The 26,763-nt window shown below is 40.2% G+C and overlaps 1 protein-coding gene across 4 annotated transcripts in view; it reads right to left on the minus strand.

Moving 5' to 3' along the window:
* Positions 1–26,763, minus strand: part of ACOX3 (acyl-CoA oxidase 3, pristanoyl) — a 158,159-nt gene that overhangs the window by 21,834 nt on the left and 109,562 nt on the right. For all 4 annotated transcript variants that reach the window (XM_033950119.1, XM_033950109.1, XM_033950138.1 and 1 more), the window contains exons 13-14: positions 25,565–25,678; positions 6,393–6,508 (exon numbers count right to left, since the gene is read on the minus strand). In XM_033950119.1, the coding sequence (XP_033806010.1) occupies positions 6,393–6,508; positions 25,565–25,678 (230 nt within the window). The remainder of the gene's footprint in view (positions 1–6,392; positions 6,509–25,564; positions 25,679–26,763) is intronic.

Genomic DNA, 26,763 nt, shown 5'->3' on the forward strand with positions numbered 1-26,763 from the left:
CAAATGTACAAAACAAGAGCTTTTAGGTGAAGGAGGGGCCAGTCCTTCGCCTAAAAGCTGGATTCTGTAACCGGTGTCCGTCAAAAAGAACATCGGTTACAGAATCTCCCTCACTCCAGCATCAATCAGGCCAGGAGGGAGCCGAAGCCCTCCTGGCCCGGCAAAGGCCGACACCCCCACCCCAACTATGATCGGGCCAGGAGGGAGCCCAAGCCCTCCTGGCCCAGCGACCAACCTACCCTGCCGATCCAATCTGGGCAGGAGGGAGCCCAAGCCCTCCAGCCCCAGCAACCATCCCACCCCCACCCCCACTAAGATATGGGCAGGAGGGATCCCAGGCCCTCCTGACCTCAGCGCAACCCCTCCCACAATCGCCCACTCCAAACCCCCTGTCTGTCCCCCACCCAACGACCCTGCGACCCCCCAACCCCCCTGTACCTGAAAAAAAGTTGGACGGATGGATGGGTCCCAAGCCCATCTGTCTGGCAGGCCTGCCATCTGTTGAATGGCAGGCCTTAGGGCCTAATTGGCCCAGGTGCCTCAAACCCCGCCCACAGGTGGAGGCTGAGGCGCCTGGGCCAACCAGAATCAGCCCAGTAGCCTTCTGCCCCTCCTGTGGGCGGGGCCTTAGGCACATGGGCTGGGTTGGATTGGGCTGGGGGGAGGGGTGGATCGCTGCAGGAGAGATGGCTCAACTCTCCTGCCGCGATAGCGATCACCCACCCACCCCGAACCGCGGCACTTCAGAGTGAGGATAGCCAGTAGGGGAGATGCCCTGCCGCAAAGCTCACCCCGAAGTGCCACGGTTCAGGGGGTGGGCGATCACCATTGCGGCAGTAGAGATGCCTCATCTGCCGCGATAGCAATCCCAAGTGTCGCGTTTGGCTGCACTTGGTGGTATCGCTATTGTGGCAGGGGAGATGAGCCATCTCTCCTGCCATAATGGTTGTGGTGGGGGTTGGGTAGGTTGCCAGGCCGCTGAGCTGATGGCAGCAGCCGCCATCAGCTCAGCGGCCCCTTTTTCGGCACTTATACCTGTTTTGACTTGGTCTAAGTCAAAACGTATAAGTGCCGACTAGGCAACCTGCCTAAAGTTTAGGTTATACTTGCTGTACGCCTATGTCTAGGTCGGACAACCTCCTGCCCACCTCCCGCCCTTTCTCCTCCTTTAAAAACGCCTCTTTTCGCCCTATGCGTTTAGAGGCAGGGGAAAGGCCTAAGCTGGTTATGGGTACTTTGGCCTAAGCTTTGGTTATGGGTACTTGGACGATCAGACTTTTTGATCGTCCAAGTACCCATTTAAGCCACTTTTTAGACTTTTTTATTTTTATTATGAGCCCCATAGGCAGAATCTGGATGGAGCATGGGCAGGACTCAAATTTACACACGTAACTTGGTGAATGCTGCAAGTTACACATATCTCTTTTACTCCAGTTTTGTATAAATAAAAGATATCTATGTTCTTTTATTGGATAGGCTCCTACTAGATGCTCATTCATAGAATTATCTCCTATTTAGTGCCCATAATGAATTATTTTGTTCATAATCTGGTTAAGATGTTTTTTTTTAACATGCTTTATAGTCATATGCTTTATTTTAGGTTTAGGTTTTTGTTTTTTTTTGTATGCACAATTGAATCTTGGCCTTCACTTCCAGGAGATTTACCTACAGTGGAGGTACTAGACATGGAAATCTCTCATGCATATTCATTAAGGTATCCTGAAAACCTGATCTGTTAGTGGCCCTCAAAGACAGGATGAATATCAAGAAAATAGAGCGACTTCTCTCTGTAGGCAGAACCAAATAGGAAAGCTCCGAGCACTTAAACATCGAGAAACTTTAAATAGCACCGAAGAAAACAGAGAGCTGAACAAAAACACTCCTTTCGGCTCGCATGCATAAGGGAAAAACTGTAGGTGAAAGAGCTCCCTGTGAAGTAGTGGAGAGTCAGAGAAAAAAATCCAGAAAAGATTCCTTCTGCAGATGGTTTGCAGCCATTGGGAGAGAACCTGCTTGTCTAGAATGACTCATCTATTGCACTGGAAATATTTATATTAAGTAGCTGGTTTTATGATTTTTTTTGTAACCAATATTTTATGAATTATACATCAGGGATTTCACTAGATTTCATTTTCCTTACCACCTGCTGGATTGTAACTGGGTGTTTAAATCCTTAGTCTCTGGTTTGAAGAAGGTACCCGGATCTAACCACAAAACTGCTTCATTTTTGTATACTTGATGCTAATTCTGAGTCAATAAGTTTTTATGGCTAAAAATGCTTTAATTGTGCATTGTAAATAAAATTATAAAGTTTCTTTGTTAATGGGAGAAACATGAGATCTGGAATACTGGGTGGAGCTGCCTAAAACAGACTTGTTTATCTGACTTGTAGATGACTATTTCCAGTCTAAATAGTTCATTTCCTGTCATTTTTCCTGTATGTTGAAACATTATGAGTCTTTCTGTGGGTTTTTCATATTCAGCACATATTGGAGCTCATTTTAGAAGGCGTCTTTGGGATTTCCACAAGAAAAATCTGGCATTCACATATGAAAATCTGGTCCATGTGGATCCGACTGATCTTCATAAGTGTTTAACCATGCAAGAGAGTCTCTTGCCTGATTAAACACCGCTGAATGACTCCTCTGAATTTCACCGCTAACTAGCCAAGTTCTAACTGGTTAGATTAGGAACAGGCTGGAGAGGTGATTTTCAGTCTGTTACCACCTAAGGAACCAGGCCATTGGTCTGAATATTGGCTAGCATCTGGTTAACTGCTTAGATTGGTGGTGTGATTTTAGAAAGACAGAGACTTACATGAGGATGCACCTGCCATGTTCATATTTCCACATGTATAAAAGATGTGGTATGGGAAATACTGTGGTTTAAACATGTAGAATGTATTTTGCAAAGCACATCAATATGCAGGTTAGTACATGTAGATGTGAAAAAAGTGGACAAAAGATATATATGTAATACCTGGATGATTACAGGAAAAATTCAAAAATCAAAAAATTGTAAGTGGGAAAAAATAATTTATTAAAAATAGAAAAGGCTGTGTTTTATCCTGAAAGATCATGCATGAATTGACCTAACATGGACTGTGTTTTAGCACTGGGCCTTCCTCAGGTATCCAAATTGCCTGAGGGCGAAAGGATGTGTGCATAGCCTAATAAAAGTACACAACCCATCAATTGTAAAGGCTCCAAATTGTTTTATTTGATGATAAATATTGAGTTTCTTTATAAACTAGAGAGAGAATTTTGTAAGAGAACAATAGATTATAGCAGTTTATATGCAGGCATATCCAGTTTGTAAATTTAAAAAAATCATGAATTTTATGATATGCATTACCTTTCTGTGGATTTTGGTAAAAGAATATTGTTGTGACTGGTTAAGAAATAAAGTTTACAAAAAAGTAAAACGATTTTCTTTGAGATTTTAATAAGAATTTCTAAAGTATAAAATACGTCTTGTATGCAGATTTTCTAGGGGCTTATTTAATTAATAATTTGGGACTAAGCAGCAGATAAGGTGTTTATTACCTTGATAAGATACTGGACAAATCATGTTTGGAATGTTTTTATGAACTTTAACAGTTTTGTAAGTTGGGATAATTACAAAAAAAAATTGTATGACTGGAGAAATAAACCGATGTGTGTCGCTATCCAATACTAGTAAACAAAACAGTAGAGGCAGATGCAGTATTTTTCACAGAATCCTTGTACAAACTGTAAACCATGGTTCATAGACAACTCGGTGAAAGATAAAAGGCGCGCGCCGACAACTGAGCGCAAGACGGAGGCGCGCGCCGAAGAAAATTACAGTTTTTAGGGGCTCCGACGGGGTTTTTTATTGGGGAGCCCCCCCAGTTTACTTAATAGAGATCACGCCGGCGTTGTGGGGGGTTTGGGGGGTTATAACCCTCCACATTTTACTGTAAACTTAACTTTTTCCCTAAAAACAGGGAAAAAGTGAAGTTTTCAGTAAAATGTGGGGGGTTACAACCGCCACACCCCCCACAACGCGGCGCGATCTCTATTAAGTAAAGTGGGGGGGTTCCCCCCCACGCCCTCCCGTCATCGGAGCCGTAAAAACAGTAATTTTCTGTGGCGCGCACCTCTGCGCTGCGCTCAATTGTCTGCGCACGCCTTTGTCCCGGCGCGCTTTTGACCTGACACCGTATACCATACTAGAGAAGTGAAACAGCAAGCCTATTTTGGGGGATCGGGAAAGTCAAGGGAGATAAACAAGTATGAAGCTTTCCTATTCAGATCCCTGAGTTTATTTTATCCCACGGACCTGTACCGAACAGATTACAGGGTCAAAGTCTATGCGTGTTTTTGCCCAGTTTTATTGGTACAAAATACCTGTAGGCCTTCAAGTTCTATGGGGATTTTGAAAATTGCTCCCATAAAGGTATATTTCTATGGGCATGATACAGAGTGTTAGGAAAACACATACAGTATGTACTTGACAAGGAATAATGTTAAAAACTGAACCCCCCCCCCTGTGAGTCTTAAAGATTAATCACTCCTTAAAGGCTTACTCACATTGTGCACTTTCTGCCCTTACTGATCTAACATTATCACCTCAGGCACCTACTACTTAAAAATACTGACTGCTTGAAAATATTTTAAATTACTATGATGTACCTTTCAGGTTGAGGATTTAAATAGAACGTTTTTATGAGCATGGAGCTCTTGAAGCATGATGATTTTCAGATGGATGTTCAGGGATGCTGCTGCTGCTATAAGACCATTCATATATGCACAAAGGGAAACCATTTTACTAAACTCGGTGCATTACTGTAAATTACCCAGCATATAGGTTATACTTTTTGTGCTTCATTTGTTCAGAATTATGCATGGCCTTAATACTAGAGCCCTACATCTACTATATGGCAACTAATGGCTTCCTGTAATTAGCATTCTGCCAGAAGCACACAAAGGATGGAAGTCTGATTGAATAAGGCCATATGATTTTCAAACCCATGAAGAAACTGAGGCAAATAAAATGCATTTTTCAATTACCTCAGAAACTGTTTTTATTGTAAGAAATGCTGCCATGCTTGTCAAAATACCCATTACTCTCTTTAAAGCTTATAGTACTCTTATTGTTGCTTAAGTTGTGGAGAAGATACGATTCAACAGGTTCATATGGCAACAAAATAAGGGATAACTGGGCCACACACCTATAACCTGGATGGTTCTACACAAACTAGGAAGTCTTTTATTAAAAAGTGCAGCAAAATGTTGCAGTTAATGTGTAATAACTGCAAAGACTCTGTTAGCACCTTTCTATTCAGTTAATTCAGAGAAAATACACAAGTATTGATGTTCATTTTCAAAGCACAAACATACAAAGTTTCATAGTAACACATAACTTTGTATGTCTATGTGCTTTGAAAATGAGTCTCACCGTGTGCTATTTTACTGCAGGTAACGCACAGGCACTTAGGCCCAGATTCTATAAATGGCACTTTCAGACAGTAAGCACCTACCGCTTTGAGGTAGGTGTCTGCTCTGAGGCACCTACCAACAAGAAGGCGTTGTTAGGAGCAGAGTCTGAGCAGATTTTGGGTGTGATTTGATTTAGGTGCATTCATTTAGGCCAAGAAAACCCTGCCTAACTGAGAGCGTGCCTAAAGTTTCAATGACCGCTAGTGCTTAAGACGGCTTAGGTACCGCTAGGCAAGATTCTATAAATGGAGCCTAGCGGATGATTGACAACTGCGCTCGATAGCAGTTAGATGCCATTTGTAGAATCATGGCCTTAATGCCACTGCTGAGGTGTCCTTAACTGCTCTGTGTTATATATTACATGAACAGTTCAAATAAGTTACTATGCATTAAAACAAAGACATAGTGCATGCCCATTTCTTGCTCTAAAGCTGGAGGGCAATTATATAAAAGGGCACTTGCATTTATGTGCCATGTGCACAATTAAATTTACCCGACACTAGCACTTCACAGAGCATGGACAGAGCTCTCACTTATGTACATAACCTACAGCAGTGCTTCCCAAGTAAGGCCTGGAGTACCCCCTTGCCAATCAGGTTTCCAGGATATCCAAATTGAATATGCATGGGCAGACTTGATGGGCTATGGCCCTTTTCTGCCGTCATTTTCTATGTTTCTATGGTGTAAAGCCAAGGAGGGGTGGGTCATTAGAGTGGGCAGACTTGATGGGCTATGGCCCTTTTCTGCCATCATTTTCTATGTTTCTATGTTATCTCTAGCATATGCAAATATCTTTTATGCATATTCATTGTGGATATCCTGGAAACCTGACTGGCAAGGGGGGTACTTGGGAAAGACTGATGTGCAGTATTCTGTAAGCTAAGCATGCGCTTGTTGCATTTATGTAACCATAGTTATACCAGGCCTTACTTGACTGTTGTTTCTTGCTTCAAAGTCACTGCTTCCATTTTGCTTCTCCTTTTGCAGTTTCTTATAACTTTCCCGCAGAAGGTAGCAAACTAACCACTGGTATGCAGCCAAAGCAACTGAAAGGCAGAAAACAGTCTTCAGGATACATCGCATTCTTTGATATGTAGTAAGAACATAAAACAATAACGCAAAAGCATTATTATGAGACAAGATAAAATGGTCAATTTGTCAACTTGAGTGTCCATAGTCACTTAGAATACTAGACAATCATTTTGCAAAGCACCCAATAAAAATATAAACTAAACATGAAAGGGATGAAAAATTATGCTTTTATATACACTTCTCCCTCCGTATTCACTGTGATAGGGGATTAACAGAACCGCAAATACTGAAAAACCGCAAATAACTTTTTAATATGTTATTTGCTGTTTTTTAAATTAAAAACCATCGTGAATATGGTGAAACCACGAATAACATGGTGGGAGACTTGGCCTGTTTCTGAAGGAGAGGCAAAACACGGTGAACAAAGTGCTGGGAATCAGTGATTTTCTCTGTAATCGCTGGGAATCAGTGATTTCTCTATGCAAGCTGATGTAATTTAGGGGGGAGGAGCCAGCAAGCTAAAAACCGTGAATAATCGAAACCACAAATGCTGAAACCGCAAATACGGAGGGAGAAGTGTAGACTGTAAAGGTCTGGAAACACTAAGGCATTTGAAAGGTGATTTTAAACTAAGAACAAACATAAAAAGTTTACACATATTTTCCCTATGGGCTCCTTTTACTAAGATGCGCTAGCGTTTTTAGCGCATATAGGATTTTAATGCACGCTACGCGGCTAGGACTAACGCCAGCTCAATGCTGGTGTTAAGGTCTAGCGCGCACAGCAATTCAGCGCGTGCTATTCCGCACGTTAAAGCCCTAACGCAGCTTTGTAAAAGGAGCCCTATGTGAACTCTAGCAAATTTTCAAAAAGAAAACCATGCATAAACGTCCAATTTGAAAATTATCCTAGAATCCTAGGGAATTTATGCAGTCAAATTCACACTTGCTCTTTAACACAGACACAGCTTAATTCAGACAGATGTATGTGTACTTTCAAAGTCAGCACATATAGAACATGTAAACTCCTCTCTCCAGTTCCATGTGTACTCGCTACATGCATATAACTCTACATGCACACAGGAAAGATAATTTTATAAAAGCCCATTTCTGCACTGCTTTACTGATGGAAATGCCTTGGAAAATTGTCCAACCAATTAGCAAATTCTCAAACTGAAACTTTACAGTGTTCTTTTCTAGTTTTACTTCCTTCAGAAGGGAGTTTCCCCCACCTTAGAGCCATCACTGAACATTCTTGTCCTAATACTTTTGTATTAGGACAAGAAGGAGAGTATTCTTGTCTCGAGCGCAGGGCGCAAGCTGGTGAATGGTAATTCCAAGTTTATTCCATATTTGATATACCATCTATCAACTTGTACCTAGAAGGTTTACAATACTAAAAAAATGTTAAAAGAAGATAAAAAAGAAAAAACTAAAAAGAAATATATACAGTTTATTCAATAGACAAGACATAGACGTACAGAAACAAGAGGATCAAGGGTTAGGCAAGAGTGAAATACATCGAGATAAAATAAATTTAAAAAAGGGTGGTAAAAGGGTCGGGAGAAAACAAAGCAGGAAGGGATGACAGTCTTCTTAAAAGCGGTTGGTATTCATTACTATGAGCAGAGTGAGTAGGTTGGGTGAATCGTCCATTCTCATATTAGAAATGTGTCCCTGAATAAGAAAGTTTTTAGTTTGGTCTTAAATTTGTTCAATGATTCTTCTAGTCTGGCATCCAATGAGAGAGCATTCCATAGGGTAGGGGCTCTGACAGAAAATATGTAATCTGGCCGCTAGATATTGCGGTTCTGAGAGATGAACGATTTTGTGTGTCAGCAACAAGATCTTGATTTTCACCCTGCTTTCAATTGGGAGCCAGTGTAATTCTTTCAGTAGTGGGATGGCACTCGTCGGCCTTGATTTTCCCTACAGAAATCTTGCTGCTGCATTTTGTACTATTTTTTAAAAAAATTTTAATCTTTATTAATTTTCAAAACTAATACAAAGTGCCAGGAATTATACAGACATTAATAATCAACGTAAGCACTTAAAGTCCATCAATAACAATACAGAAGAAAAATATCCCTCTCCTCCCTTCCATCAATTTAATCAAGAAATAAACCAAAAAGATATCCCACCCACCAATCCCATCCTGGATATAATAATAATAATAATTTTATTCTTATATACCGCCAAAGCCATAGTAGTTCGAGGCGGTTTACAATAAGAGAAGCTGGACAATCAGCGAAGATAGGTACAAAGTAAGGTTTTAAAGTACATGAAGCAGATACAGGGATAAGAGGGCTGGAACAGGCTGTAAACAATCAGCGAGAATAGGCACACTGGACAGTCATCAATACCTGTAGGCAGAGAACAGAGTGGGAATGAGAGATCATGGTAAAAATCAGATGGAGTAAAGCGATAGGGCAATGGGATCATTTAGGTTACAAATCGGTTGAACAAGTTTGTTTTTACTAGTTTTCTAAAACTTAGATAGGATGAAGAGTGCGTTATTAAGTTGCTCAGCCAGTTGTTCATTTGGCCTGCTTGGAAAGCAAGTGTTCTGTCTAGGTATCTTTCGTATTGGCAGGCCTTTATTGATGGATGGGTGAACACGTGGACTCTGTGTGTAGGCCTGCTGGGACAGTCCAAGTTGAAATGTGCGACCAGGTATGTGGGGGCCAAGCCAAGTATAGATTTGAAACAAACATAGGCAAATTTGAACAGGACTCTTGCCTCCAGGGGCAGCCAATGAAGTTTTTGGTAATAGGGGGTTATGTGGTCCCATTTTTTTATGCCAAAAATCAGTTGGACGGCTGAGTTTTGGATGATTCAATAAAAACACACAGAAAATTTAAACAAAGACAACTATGTTGATGTAACAAAGGATGTCAACATGCCCCAAACCAATTTAAATAATTTGTTATGCCCCAACATATCAGCATTCATTTTTTTGTATTTGTAACCTAAACATAAGTTGGCCCACCAAAACGGAAAGTTGAGGCGGTCGCAATTTTTACAATTGCGGGTTATCATTTGCATAGCTATCCCTGTCATAATAAGGTAAAGCCTGCATTTGTAGCGATCCATGGGAGGCTTGATATGCAGCAATGTTCCACATATAATTGCCTCAAACGTCAAAGGGATTATTGATTCCAGTATGAGGTTAATCTGTCCCCATATTGACTTCCAGAAGTTGAGTATCAAAGGACAATAGAACATGATCCAGTGTCCCAATGTCTAAATGAAGTGCCAGCATCTATTAGATTTAGAACTGTCTAACTTGTGTAACCTAACAGGGGTCCAAAGAGATCTATGTAACAGAAAAAAACATGTTTGTCTCATAGATGCTGACGCTGTACATTTCATCCTCTAAGTCCAAATTCGAGGCCATCGAGATGCAGAAATATACTGCTTTATCTCAACGCTCCAAATGTCTCTAAGACCATTTTTTTTGTACCATCTGAATCTGCCTGATCATGTACTTTGGAATGCCCAGCAGGACTGCATTGCAGTAATGAAAGATTGAGAGTACCAGGGTTATTATTACGTTGGACATTGCTTGATGGGTGAGATAGGTTTAAGTCCTCTAACCCAATAGAGTCTGCCATAAGCATTTTTCATGATGCGTCTTATCTGTAATGTCATGTCTAGGTTCGGGTTCAGCCATACTCCTAGGTTCCGTGGATGATTTTATGGTATTGCAGTTCAGAGTTAGTTGGTATCTTGGGCTATTTCCTCCACATTTATCCATTAGAATTAGTTCCATTTTATCCTTATTAGCTACTAGTCCATTTATTTGGAACTATCCGAAGATTTTCTCTAGACTTGTCTTGATTGATCGTTTAGTCTTCGCGTCCTGTTTCTTCAGTGGGATGAGCAGTTGAATGTCGTCCACATAGATGTAGCATTCCCATCCCAATTTTCTGACGAATTTCCCCAGCGGTTGAAAAAAGATGTTGAACAGCATGGGTTGAAATAGAGGAAACATCTGTTTCTTTCCAGTTGCTTACATTCTCCTGCTGTTCTACCCTCGTTAGTCTTTTGGATAGAAAGGACTCTATCCATGCCATGACTTTTCCTTTGAGACCCAATTCCATGCATCTTGATTTTAGTAGTTTGTGTTGGACGAGTGCAAAGAGGTCCAGAAACTCCAGCAGTACATCTTCTCTTTTTGCATGGTGTTTGAGGAGGAAGTCCTGTACTACTACTAGCACAATTTCTGTGCTCAACTGTCTTCTGAACCCCGATTGGGCCTGATCTAGTTCGATGAGTTTTCTAGGAAGTCTGATATTTGTTGGCAGGCTAGAATAGGTAGGATGTTTGTATGTGTGCAGGGTAAAATAAGGAGCACTTCTGACCTGGAATGGTTAGAAAATTTGAATGCAGTGATAGCCAAATATTCTCTTGGTTTGGAAAGAATTAAAAAACAAACACCAAAGTGTGCTAATGGTATCTAACCATTATACTCGTACATTTCAAAGGATGGATCTTACAGTTCAACCAGAGGTACCACTGCCTCAAGGCAAATGTTCAATAAAACTACCACTAATTCATTAAATTGATGAGCCTGTGGCTTGATTTCCAACAGGCTCAGTGATTTAGGGGCTCATTTTCAAAACAGAAAAGTGTCCAATAAACAACACAACTTGGCAGATAGATGTTTATTCGCAAAAATGTCTAGATTGCTATTTTTGGTTTGAAAATGACATGAGAACATGAGAGTCGACATGCAGGGACAGAACTAAGGTCCACAAAGCTCAGTATCATATTTTCAACACAACAGACCACAAGTACCTGGCAAGATCCCAAGGAGTAAAATAGGTTTTATGCTGCTTACCCTAGCAATATGTTTGGCACTAGATTTTTGGACATTTTTTGCTAAATGTCTAAAGTTAGGTCCATATTGGACAGTTAAAAAAGCGTATAAGAGAGCCAAGATATACACATACAGAATAGGGTTAAAAAAAAAAAAAAAAGATCAGGTAAAAGAGGAAGATGTTGCAGGGCTAGTGTGTATATTACCTTACACCTCAAACATTCATTTGGTTCAACAGACCATTAAAAAATACTGGAACATTTTTAATGCTTACCCGCAATTGCAAACAATCCCTAAGTTTGCCTATACCCGCAGCAAGAATTTGGGGGAGGTTCTAAAAACTCCATGTGATGAACCAATAGCAAATCCCGGTCATTTCCCCTGTGGTAGTTGTATACATTGCCAACTAACCATATCAACAGACAGTGTGGTTATCCCGAAAACGGGACATATATTTAAGTTGCGTTATCACACAGATTGCTCCACAGCAGGGGTTATATACTGCATAATCTGTCCCTGCAATCTGTATTATATAAGTCATACTCAATGACCTATAAAACTCAGGATATCAGAAGATCTTAGTACTATCCGCAAGAAAAGAATGGAAGCTCCAATAACTGAGCACTGGATCCAGGAGGGACATACTCTGAAACAGTTAAAATTTGTGGTTTTGATGAAAATACAACTACGGCATGGGGCGGGATTTGTCCCGAGTGCTGTTGTATAAAGAACAGAAATTAATCTACAATTGGAACACGATAGTTCAATATGGTTTAAATCATGAAATTGAGTGGTATGTTGTATAGGGTGCTTGATTAGTAAGAGTGATTACAATTACATCATTCATAGTTACAATGTTCTGATTGGATGAAAGACTATCATGTGACCTACACAATATGGGTTACCATTACATCATTTTTTAGTAATATTGGCTGAGACAGCATCATGTGACCCAGCTAGCAAGGTTAATGCTGGGAACTGCCCACAGTATGGTCTGTTCTACTGAATCCTAGGAGCTGGCAAGCAGCCATTATGTATGTATCAAGCATTAGTTAAAGGTATGAGAAATAGTTGCTCATACATATTTTTGAGAAAGAGTTTAGATAATGAGAAAATGCTATTTCAGTTCTTCCTAGGGTTGTTCTCCCTGAAGACATTCTTGAAACCCAGCTCGGGTTGGAGAGCAGGATACAATATGGAGAAAGCATGCTGAGTGACCTGTTGAGTCATATGGCACAGGTCTCATCGGGTGCTCGATTTGACTGACTTGGATAATGATTTTGTTTGAATATTTTTATGGTCACTTTTATTTTGAATTTGGATTTTTGTCACAATTTGGAGTGAATTATTTTTTGATGGTGTTATTTTGAATGCCTGAGGCAAGGAAGAACCGGACTCACAGAGGATTATAGTGCTGAGGTGCAACAGCAGGGGATGAACTGTCACACTTATAAGATCATGGACAGCTGGAATAACAATCAAGCACAATTCATTTGCACCGTAGCCCCATATAAGTACAATATCAAGGTTGATCTTTGGGGATATTATACTTAGTAATGTGAATCATATACATATATAACAGCTAATGATAATCAATTTAGATAAGTAAGGAGGAATAGGAACATTATTGTGCTATGATAGTTCCTTTATAAGTCTTGGTCTTTACATCTGCTTCAGATAATGACCTTGATGGAGGTGACTGAGCACAATAATATCACTATAAAACATTAGTGTTCTGGATATAGTGGGTAGCAACTTTCACCTGTGCGGTTGATATAATTACAAGTAGAGGCATTATAGTTATACATTAAAATTAGGTTTGGACATCATTTCAAAAATGATTTCAAATGTTTCTTTTGAGAGATATTTCTAATGTCTGTAATTTGACTTAATCATGTTTTTTTCTATGAGTGTTATTGCATTGGTTGTAATAATAATAAAAAAAAATCCTTTTGAGAGTACATATCGACCTATGGAGGACATTTAAGAGCAGTCTTAATACTGATGGCACTTGTCCAAAATGAAACAGTAGGACAGCTTCTTTGACTATGTGCTAGTGTCTTGGCAGCAGCTTAGGGACCTAATGATGAGAGATTACTTGGATGCTGGTTTGCCTTTGCAGCCTCTTTCTTATTTTTTTCAAGGGGTAAAACAATAGGGGAGCTGGTTGAGGGTCTTGCACTGTTCTTTTAAATAAATGTATTATTATTTTAAGAAAGCTCTACTGTTGGCACTTAAAAGCTGAATCTAACCTCACCCATTAGCACAAGCTTCTATTTGACTTATTATAAATGGAACACAGAGGAGAGAGAGAGACACACAAGGATACTCACAAATGGAAGTTTTTCCAATTTATCTGAGATTCCTGTTTGGATTCTCTCACATAAAGATAAGTTTGGTGCTTAATAGTTAACCTATCTAGCTTTCTTTTTTATTTGCTGCTACCACAACATGCTAATATTCTTACCTATCCTGAGTATGATTAAATATCAACTGATTGCAGTTGGGGAGAAGGGGTTTGTGCTTGAATAAGATTTCTTGGGATTTGCAAACCAATGGGAAAAAAAACCCCTGATGCCAACTAATATAGTTTATAAATTTCTTTCTTCATTTGGATCATTTTGTTGTGTTATGATAGCTATATTTCCATTCTGATGAACCTGTGGACAGGGCAGATCAGAACCTACCACGACCCTTTGTAATGCCATTGATTGTATTGTATTTGAATGGTTTGTATTTGAAGTAGTTGAGCTTAATATAACTAGATAAGATATATTAAAGGAAAAACAAAATGCTTCTTTAAAGCCCAAGTCAAATTGAGCACTTTTACAGAATCTATGCATGTCCTCATACAGGTGCAAACACCAACAGAAAAATTTGTTTAAACATGTGCGTTTCCCATGTAGAATGGAAAACATGCATATAAAATTTTGGCCAATTGAAATCTCACCTCCTTGACATCTGCTTCCTGATCATCATGTAGCTGACCTTCATGTGTAAATTACCCTATTTAGGAGAGGGGAGAAGTTATCAATGTGGACTACACTTTTAAGATGTTAACCTAGGTTATTAGTAACTAGATCTCACCGCATACAATGGGATCTGTGCTAAAATAGCATGAATTGTGGTAAAATAACCTGTCTTAAGTGTAGTCCATGATGATAATTTCCCCTCTTATAGATCTATTTGCTTCTAAAATGACCTCTATAACCACACTGACAAAATCTACTCACTAATAGCTTAATTTAGTGCAAGTGTCTTTTACAGTTTAGGCAATCTTTTCTCACCATCAGGCATTGCATCCTTCCTTTTTTTTCTTCATCCATTCCCATATCTCTTTCTCCGAGTCCCTCTTGTTTGGTCCACTAAGATGTCACCAACATAGCCAAAATAGTTGATCAGCTACTTAAGTATCACTAAATTTTCCAAAAATATAGATAAAAGCAACTTCCTACTCGCCACTTTTTTTTCTCTAATATACGCTTTTGCAACAAAACAATGACTAACTTATGATAAAGACTCTGTCCTACAGCAACTGAGTTTGTTCATCTATGTTCTATAAACAATCTTGAGCTCAAAATATTCTCAGGGACTAAGATGAATATGTCACAGTGACCAGACACATTTTGTGTCAAACAAGTGAAATATAATGTTTAGATTTTGCTGAAGGCTTCTGGTCTGTCAGCATGTTTTTAACCCAGACAGGCATTTCACTTACAATTCCAATTAACCCTTTCAAATTCTGCACAGACAATCTGAGGCACTCTCTTAATGACTTAAAGATTAAAAATTTTACGGCTCTTATATATCAGGAATCCCACATTTCATAAGACAGGTAGGGAATCGCCTTGTTCCATCAAACTTTGTTTCAACATTTATCCAATATTAGGCAAGAAATGACTATGAAGAATGTTTTGTGTGCATGGAAGAATAGCCTAGTGGTTAATGCAGTAGCCTGAGAACCTGGGCAAGTCACTTAACATAGTGACTTGCCCAGTCTGCCGAACAAACCTCCATTGCCCCAGGTACAAAAATACTAGGATCAGACAAAGTACCTGCATATGATGTGCACAGCACTGCATATGTCTAGTAACACTAAAGAAATGATTACTACTTGTAGTCGTAAGAGGAGGAGGAGGAGGAGGAAGACAGAATAGACCTATAGCCAGAATCACTGAATACTAGGAAAGAAATGGGGCATCAAGGTGATTGCTGCTATGATGAATCTTTCCCAGTATCTGTTCATGGCAAGAAAAAATAAAGACTAACTGCCTCTTTTACAAAGCTGCTCAGCAACAGCCCAGAAGCCCTTTAAATCTCTATGGGCTTTGGGGCCATTAGCGCAGCACAGCCACTAATGCGGCTTCGTAAAAGAGGCCCTAAATTTGCCAAGAGAAGAAGTTTGGTTGATCCATGTCTGCTTGAATTATTGAAAGGGGTTTTGTTGCAGGCTAGGGTTAACTAGCCTTGTTAGTAATCTAGTGTTAACTTGAGATTTTGATGACAGATTTAGTAAAGACAGGGAGACTGACAGTGAAAATTGCAGGAGCTAGTAATATACCCCTACTGGCCAAACTGATGTAGTGACACAGTAACACAGTAAATGACTCTAATGGCCTATTCAGTCTGCTCAATAAGGTGACCAGAGCCTCACCTATCACTCTATGTAGGGCCAGGTTACCCGTGTTTAAATGCTGGTTGTGAAGTCATCACCTTGCCACCATGATGGAGATGATATGTGGTATATTGTTGACAGTATTCAATTTACTAGTCAAGATGCCTTCCCCTTCCTCCTGACCTGAACATTCTTCTCCAAAGCTGCACAGTTCCTCTACTCGCAGTATGTGACAATAAAATAATCAATATACTGGAGTTATTGAACCTTTACCCGTCTCTCACTATATGCAGGACACAGACTGTACAAGTCTTTCTAGCATTGGGCTCTGTTCCCACATGCTGGATGTGGCCACTCTTCTTTGTCTTTTGCCTTGTGCAGGACACAGACCTATCCTGGCATCCTTTGAGAGGATCTTTCAGAGTATATAAAAAAACTGAAGTTGGTCTGGATCAAAAAGGATATATCTCAAAGATGAAATAACAACCACACATTTGCAAGGGAATCTTAAGTGAAAAGTGCCACCCACGAAAATAGCCTATTGGCTCTGAGCAAGATATTTCTTCCTGCACTCCTGCATTACAGATCAACTGCAGCAACAGTTTGAGGATCACAACATACTTCACCCAAATTAGTCAGGATTCTGGAAACAACATAGTATTTAGAATTATGGATACAAGAAGTGAAGTGATGGTCATGCAAATGGATTTATCAGCAGCATCTGACTTGGGCAACTATCGGCTTCTTCAACTTAGACTTAGTAAGAGAGAATTTACTGGATGGACATTAAGGGTCAGATTCTGTGATGATTCTGTGACGTTAAGGTGCCCACTGCATGTCAATCACACTTGGGTGCCTATTACAAAACCACACTGAGGGGCACCTAACTTAAAACTAAGGTGCCTGTAATATAGGCCAGGTTTTTAAAGGCCTACATTACAGGCACCTAGGTCCTCAAGAGCAGTGTTTCTCAACTTCTCAAGCCAAGTACCTCCTAAGTCTAACAAATATCAACTGAGTACACCTGCCCAAGCTCTGTCCCAGACCCGCCCAGGCTCTGCCTCTAACCCACACAGGCTCCGCCCCTGACCTCACCCCCATAACAATAGTACTAACTGTAATGCAATTTCTTCCATCAATTTTTCATATACACAGAATATAATCTTATTAATACATAATGGTAACCACAAAATTTAAAAAAAACACAGAAAATGTTAATAATCATTTATATTCATTTTTATTTCCAAAGAGGTCAAAGAGGTTTAAAATATGCAATGTCACCTCAGTAACAAATATAGAAAAATAGACAAATATAGTGCAAAATATAGACAGTAGATATAAATTCTTAAAACTGACACATTTCAATCACTAAACTGAAAATAAAATCATTTTCCCTACCTTTGTTGTCTGGTGATTTCATAAGTCTCTGGTTGCACTTCTTTCTGTCTCTGCATCAAATATTTCTTTCTTTCTGCCTCCTGCACGCTACCTCTCCTCCAGACCTCATTCTCTTCCCCAACCAACATCTCTCTCTGTCCCTCCACGAGTCCAACTTTTCTTCCTCTCTCCTCCATCCCTATTGGCAAAATATCTCCCTCTCTCTCTCACTGTCCATCTGTCATGAGAGATCCAGGCATCTCTCCCACCCCTTCTACTTCCACATCCAACATTTCTCCCTCTCTCATCCCCTGAAGCATGTGCAGCATTTTTCACCACTGCCCACCAGCCCCATTTCTTCTTCTATCACTCCTCTCCAGCACAATGCCACATCTCTCCCTCCATCACTATTTCCAACATTCCTCCCCCTTGCATCTCCTTCAATCTGTCCCTCTGTTCCCTCTCCACCACCATATCCAACATTTCTCCCTCTCATCCTTCTATTCCCCATGCATCTCTACCTCACTCCTCTCTCTCTATGCCCAATTTTCCTCTTTCTTCCTTTCCTCATATGCAACATCTCTTTCCCTCTCACTAACACACTCATGCCCACCAATTCTCCCTTTCTGTTCCCTCCCTCATATGTTCCAAGTTAGAGCCCCTCCCTTCTGGGTCCCATGTTCTTGCCCCCTCCCTTCCTTCTGTGTCCTGAATTTGTACGCCCCCCCCCTTCTCTGCCTTCTAGCCTTTGTTCCAAAATTGTGCTCCTCCCATGTCACAACGTGCCCCTTCCCCATCCTTTATCCCTTTGTTTCATATTATGTCCCCTCTCTCCCTTACTTGCTCAAGCTGCACTTGCTCCTTCTGCCATCAGCAGCACTCATTGAAGGGACGCACAAGCAGCGATTCATACACTGCACGTGGCTGACTGATGTTGGCGAGAAGGTTTCCGTATCAGCTATGTTCAGTGTGTGAACTGCTGCCTGCGCATCCCTGCAACGAGAGCCACTGAAGGCAGAAAGAGGTAACTGGAACTCCTCCCCCACTGACCCGGAAGGCTTTCCTCTGATGTCAGCTCTGACATTAGAGGGAAGCCCTCTGGGTCAGCTTCGGTGAAGGGGGGTGGGCAGGAAGGAGGGATCCCTGGCAGCAGCTTCGAGGGAGGGAAGGAAGGAGGGATCCCCGGTGGCGGTGGCTTCAAGGAAGGGTGGAGGGCAGGAAGGAGGGATCTCTGGTGGCAGCTTCGGCGGGCGGGCAGGCAATATCCTCAGTGGCGGCCAGTGCCATGTACCCCCAAGGATACGTGTACCGCATGTTGAGAAACACTGCTCTAGAGGCACCTAAGTCTTTCTCCTCCCCTAAACATGCCTACTTTGGTGTTAGGCGTTGATAGATGCCACACGATAGACAACTATCTTTTGTAGAATCGCGCCTAAGAAGAGAGGCGCCAATATCCCAATTAAATTTTATTTTTTTCAATTATCAGCTTGTTAAAGCTCATTATTGAAACCAATTTACTAATTACCGGTAAGTTAGGAGCCTAACTTTAGGTGCCTTTTATAGAATTTCCCCTTAGTGCTTCAAGTTAGTCTTCAAAGGAAGAAAAATGATGGCAGAGAACCTTAATTTATTTATTCATTCATTTATTCAGCCCATCCTCCCAAAAGAGCTCAGAACGGGTTACAAGAGTATATTCACAATATAGGTCAGGATATAGCATAGTTTTTTAATGCAGCATCTTCATTAGATATTACATAAATGATAGTACAGCATCTGCATTACAGGCCTAACCATGATTGCTAATACAGCATCTGCGTTAATAGTAGGTAGCACATTTAAGTTATACTAGGAGTGGCATTTGAGTTCTGTCAGTTAGGAAGTGAAGGTACTGATGCACCGAGATGCTGGTCATTAAAGCACTGGGTTAGTAAACAGGAAGGTTTTCATGGCTTTCCTGAGTTCCATAGTCTGTCTAGCAATCTAAAAGATGGAGGAATGATGTGCCATAATCTAGGTATGAAATGTGAGTAGGAGCATTTGCGGGCTGTTTTAGTCATAAGAGAGTGACCAGGCAGTAAGGTAGTCACCTCTCTTCTTGGGATCTCAGTAGTTGGCTGGAGCCGTAAATTTGTGGTTTTGTTGTCATATAGTTTGGTATCATCTTGTGGAAGGTTTTGAAGGCAAGCACCAAGGCTTTGAAGGTGCAGCATTTTTGGATAGGCAACCAATGCATGGATGCTAGTGCAGGGGCACTTCTAGGCTGCGGACGTTGTTCTTGGCTTTAAGGGTGTCATTTCCCCAGGAGAAGAATGGATGGGGGTATGTGCAAGTATCTGTGTACCCAGAGTTGTTCAGTTTTTGACGCGTTTAGCTGTAGTTTATTTAAAGTCATCCAGTTCTTTATTTCAGTTAAGCAGCAGTGAAGTTTTTTGATTTGTACTTCTTGGTGTTGACCTGGGGGGAGGCAGAGCTGTATGTCATCAGCGAGTGAATGGATTCCGATTTGGTATTTTTCTGCAATGTCAAGTACTGGTCCGACATAGAGGTTGAAGAGCTGTCCAAAGCATGGGAAATGAATTGTAGTATCCTGTAAGTTCTGCCCCCCTCCAATCACCTATTTTTTTTTTTTTTTTTTTGTAACATATTTTTCAAGTACCTTGGGAACAATTTTGGACGCACTACATGTTGAACTTTTCATATGCAGATGATATCCAAATTACAGTTTCTATGCAAGCAATTGCACAGCAAATGGATTCTTGTTTCTCTCAGATTAAAAGATGGATGAGAAAACAGCTTTTAACATTAATGCAGAGAAAACTAAGATATAGTGGATAGGGGGATCTCAGGAAGGAAATGCCAGACATTGATGTGGAATTAGTCCCAAAATATGATCATATATATAGTCTGGGAATTATTCGTATTGGGTAGTCAACAGATGACCAATTAAATAGTTTGGTTAGAAAAGTATGTGACCATTTCTGATAAAAGGCGATTTAACATAACTGATCCAAAATGTTGAGAATGGCTGAGTTTTGATGTTATGGGTTATCAGCCTGAAAAGTTAAATTTGAACCTCTAGGTGAAAAAAATAGAAAGATGGTGTTTCGACTGTTGCATTACAAATTGTTTGCACCAACAGAAGTCATTAAAACCTAATTTTTTGTTGTTGTTTCTGGTGACACTAGCTTCCTTTTCCCTGATAGTCATATGTACAGGCCAATCTTCAGCCAGTGGCAGAGAGTATTTTTTAAACATATCAGCTACCACCCTGATAACTTCTGTTGGCATATCCTGAATATTCAGTGCCAACACCAAGATCAGCATTGAATAACTGGGTCATCAGCCAGAGCCATAGGTTTTGCAGGAATAGCCAATATTTCGTACTATACCCACAGAATTTGTCATCGTCCCTGTGGAAAACCACAGGAAACCATCCTGTGACATTCCTTAGTACCTATCTCAACCTCAGTCCTTCTACACCAGCATTTTTCAATGCAAGGCTTGAAGGTCAGTGACTGTGCCTATTTATACTCTGATTCTTTCCTCTCTCCTTAAATAATATGGTGGATGGTTTCCCGTGGTTATCTGCAGGGACGGTGATAGTGACAAATTCTGTCACTTTGTCATTCTCTATTAATTCAGCAACGATAGGACTGCTATTTATGTGGTCCTACTAGCCCGGTTAGCTATGTAGGTAAAGGCACTGAATGTTGCGAATGCCTGCATAACTTCGGGGGCAGAGTCAGGACAATCCTGGACCATTCCATTACTGTATAGACTGTGGGTATAATCCATCTTAAAATCTGCTGACTACAGCTCACAGAATATCGGGCCCCAACTTCAATAGTTAAATCTAAAAATAAGCAACTATAACTCTCTCCCCCTGCAAATGACAGTAAACAACCTGCACGATGATCTACAAGACACAAAAGAAATGGAAGCCATAAAACTGATATCTATGTGTACAATTCACATTTTAAAATATTCTTTTAAATAGAAAGATAACTGAACATTGAGAGAACATTTTAAATCAGTCAATGACAGCTAGGAAAATTAGCAAACTTGTGGGGTTTTTTTTTTAGCTGTCTGCATAATACATTTTGGCAGCCAGTTCATCTATATATCATAAAAAAGGTCACAAATTTGATGTTTTCCAGATATTTGAGAGTTTTATTTTGGTCAGGAAACATATTCCTAAAAAATATTCAATGTAAATGTTATAGGCCTCAGATCTTTCTACACTGAAAAGAGAATCAAAATTAAAAGGGCTGATTCACTCATTTAGGACTTAGATGATCTAGTCAAAAGAATCAATGTCTATTTTGTAATTGATGGTAAAAAAAAATAAAAAAAAAAAGTTGCTGAGGGAGGAAGCTGCTCATTGTTTCAGATTTCCTCCAACAAATGAGATCGGGACTTTGGCATGTGATGTCAGATGCTGCCACCGGGGGTCATCTGTTTAAAAGCTGAATGAGCCCGAGAGTGATCGAAGGAAGATACTCATCACTTCAGATTCTTCCCAGCAGTGAGACCAGGACTTTAGCAGGCGGTGGCATGCGACATCAGACGTCACCACCAGGCTCATCTGTTTAAAAGTTGAATGAGCCTATGGCACACGGGCACTGGCTGCATGGCCAGGGGGTGTGGCACAAGAGGCACACCAAGCCCCATGGGAACTCCTTAGGAGTCCGGAAGGAGCTATAAGGAGCTAGGGCCAAGGTCTACTTTTCTTGTCAGTTTTTGTTTTGTTCTAACATAAGAACAGCCTTGCTGGGTCAGAGCAAAGGTCCCATCAAGCCCAGTAGCCTGTTCTCACGGTGGCCAATCCAGGTCACTAATATCTGGCCAAAACCCAAGGAGTAGCAACATTCCATTCTACTGATCCAGGGCAATCAGTGGCATGCCCCATGTCTTTCTCAAAAACAGACTATGGCCTTTTCCTCTAGGAAATTGTCCAAGCCCTTCTTAAAACCAGCTACACTATCCTCTCTTACCACAACCTCTGGCAGTGCCACTGAGACATGCTTTGGAGGCGGATAGGCACTGGGCAGGGGGAGGAGACTGGTTCTGAGCTTCAGACCACAAAAAATTTCAAAAATTCGAAAAAAGTGTCCAGATCCTGGGGCATCAAGTTACCCTAAGGTGACTAAAATTTGCATTTCCTAGGCTGCAAAGGGTCTGCAGCCTGGCGGATGGAAATACCAGCTTTGCCAAGCCCCGGTGGGCTAGCTGAGCATTTGGCTACCTGATTCAGCATGAGAGAGGCTAAGCTGGACACTGTGGCCACCCCCGGGTGCACCGTATGGAACAAAAACACTCTAAAAATGCCAAATATATTACATTACATTACATTAATGACTTTTATTCCGCCTGTACCTTGCAGTTCTAAGCGGATTACATCAAAAAGATAACTGGACATATCCAGGAAGAGGAATACAATTAAAGGCGTTGGGGCCTAATACAATTTTGAAGAGAGGATACTAAGTGGGAGAAAGAGGGGAAAAGAATGGGGGGCTAGGACATCAGGACAAATTTTTTGAATAGTAAGGTTTTGATTTCTTTTCGGAAAGCTTTGAGGTCTGTTGTTTCTGTCAGCAGGTTGGTGATGGAGAGGTCCAATTTTGCTGCATGTGTTGCTAGTAGGTTGTCATACATCTTTTTGCGCTTAGTTCCTTTGAAAGAGGGATAGGAGAAAGTGGACTGGGTTCTCCTCTGTCTGGATGAGAGGTTCCTGTTTAGGCGGTTGTTTAGATGGGTGAGTGCCATTCTGTTTAATGTTTTGAATAATAGGCAGTATAGTTTGAATTGGATGCGGGCTTGTATAGAAAGCCAGTGCGAATCTAGGTAGGCGTTGGTGATGTGGTCAAATTTTCCAAGAGAATAGATAAATCTGAGGGCTGTGTTCTGCATGATTGGGGTTGCCCATTCTTGAAGCAGCATTCGTTTTAGGCTTGCCGTTTGTTAAAATTCAGTCAAATATAAGGGACGGGGCGAATTTGAAGCAATTCAGTAGGAAGAGTGATAAGGACAAATATTGCAACGAAAAAACCACTCTAGATAATACTTATAAATGGTGCAATGGAGATGGTATAATCAGGTCTACAAAAAATTTTTATGCTCAGAATCATGGAGGGGTAACTGGGGAGGACCCCAGAAAAGACCACCTCACCGCCCAATTATCGCATGTACAAAAATAGACAGCAGATTATATCATGTCTTTTAAAGATGTAAATCGTAAGAAGCCCAAAGAGGCTAAAAAGTTCTTTTAAAAGATATGCCTTAGATTATTTGAAAGAACTCAGCAAACTTATCTTTTAGCTTGCAGGTTCCGACGTGCACGTTTCACTCCTGCCTCAGGGAACCAACAATAGTATATAGAAAAACGCTCATGCGATGGGCATCAAAGATTCAAAAATAGTACCTGTCTCATTTGAAAAACGGAGAACATTTCTCTAAGCTTATTTCTTTAGAGTGCTATTTTTGAATGAGCGTTTTTCTATATACTGTCGTTTAGAGTACTCTAAAGAAATAAGTATTATCTAGAGTGGTTTTTTTGTTGCAATATGTTAAAATTCAGCGTCATAGTGCATTAAGCTCAAAGCTTAATGCATTTTAGTAAAAAAAAAAATCCCCTAAGTGTGCGAATTCTTGTATTAACAAACAAATATGAAAAGGACATGCCTACAACTTACATTTAATGGAGATAATTTTATAAATTAGTTATGCTAAACATTTACATACCGACCACATGGATAAATGATTAGAATAATGGCATATATGCCTGCAAGTGAACACAAACATATAAATGTCAAAATTCTACCTAACCCACTATTCTGTAAATATGTGCACATCTTACATGATGCATATTTGACATAGACTATGTTAACCTTGGTCACCTGGCATATCACTAACTATCCATTCGTTTGACACTAGAGATTTTGGATATTTCACATTTCATGTGATACACACTCATGGTACACTAAATCACAACCATTTACGCCCAATCTGTACACTACTTTACATTGATATAAACATTTATACCCATATGACCCCTGAGGAAGACTTTAAAGGACGATACACGGACCACGTTGGGTCTTCTTCACTGACTTAAGTTGTGGATGAACTTTACAGTTTGAAATTTGTGGATTTACTGTTTGTTTTAATAAAGCCATCAGCAACATCAGGTTCCACAGTCTTTTTTGTTCTGGGCATATTTGACATATATATGGAGTCTGGGAGGAGCATGGGCGGGACTCACACTTGCATGCAGAACTTATAGAAAACTGTAAGTTATGTGTGTATCTCTGTTAATTATATCAATTCTATGGCTGGTTCAAGTGCTCACACCTAACAGTGTGGTTACACTACTTAATTTATAGAATGGGTGACTAAATATATGTAGACCAGGGGTGTCCAACCTTTTGGCTTCCCTGGGCCGCATTGGCCGAAAAAAAGTGTTTCTGGGGCCGCACAAATGCGCAAACGCTGCAGCAAGACAGACGAGGGAGCCGGCAAGACGGTAAACACCCGGGGGCCGCAGAGGAAAACACTGCATCTGCCTCTTCCGGGGCCGCACAAAATACTTCACGGGGCTCCATGCGGCCCTTGGGCCGCAGGTTGGACACTCCTGACGTAGACTGTCATAGAATTAATGCCAATGTGTGGTATGATACTATACATTAAAGACAGAATTCTATATATGGTACCTAAAATAATCCAGTGCTGAAAAAAGCGCTATTCTATAAGCCGCGCTTAAAGTTAGGCACAGTTTATAGAATAGCGCTTATGCCCTTATTCTATAACTATGCGTGTAACTTAAAAGAATGCTCCTGACCCATTCATGACCGTACTCCCTTTGACTTGTATGTAAAATTTAAGTGCAGATCCTGTTCCTACATTTACACACAGCACTTGTAATTGAATCTATTTAGTACCAATAACTGCTCATTAAAATGCCAATTATCACTAATTAGCTTGTTATTCAATTACACTGCACGCATAATTTGGGTGCGCACACAATTTTTAGCACTTTTTATAGAATTAGGGGGTAAGTGTTAAAGTAACAGCCAACACCACCATTGTTCTGCATTATCTGCAATGTAATCAACACATGGTAAGTGTATAGCTTCTGGCAATTATTGTGCAGTAACTGAAAAAAAAATTAATGCAGCTTAATAAAACAAGGCCAAAATTCAGACAAATCCTTTTTTACAATGCAAATTTTTCTACAGTTTAAAAACCAGAAAGAAAAGCTTACCTGAAGAATCCATGCAATCCTTCACAGTGGAAGCTGGAAATCTATGGCCAAGAATATCATCAAATCTTTCCAAAAAGTTTACCGATCCAAGTGGAGACTCAATGGGTGCTTTATCTGAAGTAGAAATATTCAAAAAGTACATTTATCACAATGGAACACAATCCAAGTAATAACATTAATTTTAGGACAATAAAATAATGATATAATAAAATGTCACTTTTTTTAAAGTTTCTTCCCTTGAATCATGGGTACAAGCCTTGGCAGTAAGGCAGCCACAAATGAAGCAAAATATTATCTCACATTTGGATCTGCCTGTACTTTTCACTATCCATCTTTCACTTGATCTTCACAAACCTCTCTGTCCCTGATCTTGCAATATGTTCCCACCACAGAATGTTGCCACCATCTTGCTTTCCTGTAGAGATGGTGTTACTAGGGCGATATGATGTGTTTGTTTCATGTCACATATACTGCTTAGCAATGAGACCAAAATGTTCCATTTTGATCTCACCAGACCACGCAACCTTCTCCCACATGCATGCCATATCCCCTAAGTGTTTGTTTATGAACACTATGTTGCTTCCTTCTTGCTACCATATTTGTGAAGTAATTTTTAACTTGTCAGCATTTTCCCTGTCTTTTTAAAAACTATTTTAGGCCTCACAGTGACCTTCCTCAACATTTTCCTTAGCTCATGGCTATTTATCTTCCTAGGATAACCTATTCAACACAGTGTCCTTGTGGTACCAAACTATTTCTGATTTTCAATAATGGATTTGACAGTGCCCCAAGAGATATTCAAACACTGTGAAATTTTCCCCCTATCTGTACCTTTGAATAACCTTATCCTAGAGTGTTTTTGGCAGCTCTGTTTGGCATGTTTAGCCCGCTACTTCACATTCAACTTGGATTTGGATTCTTCATCACGAGTATTCAAATCAGCTTAACTACTCTGATGAGACAAAGGAGGGTTCTATTTAACTTATTATGGGTCTTAAAGGAATTTTTGGAAAAAGAGCTATTATGGATTTGCTATGATAAAGGGTATGAAAACTTAGACAATAATGACTTCTTGATTCTTTTATATTTCTATAATTGTACTTTCACACTGAACATGCAAAGCTTATTATGCAAATCATCGAAACAAATTCTTACATTAATGCATTCTGAACTTTTTTTTTTTAAGTAGCAGAATGGAA

This window comes from Geotrypetes seraphini, chromosome 1 (genome assembly GCF_902459505.1).
Source record: "Geotrypetes seraphini chromosome 1, aGeoSer1.1, whole genome shotgun sequence".
Lineage (NCBI taxonomy): Eukaryota > Metazoa > Chordata > Amphibia > Gymnophiona > Dermophiidae > Geotrypetes > Geotrypetes seraphini.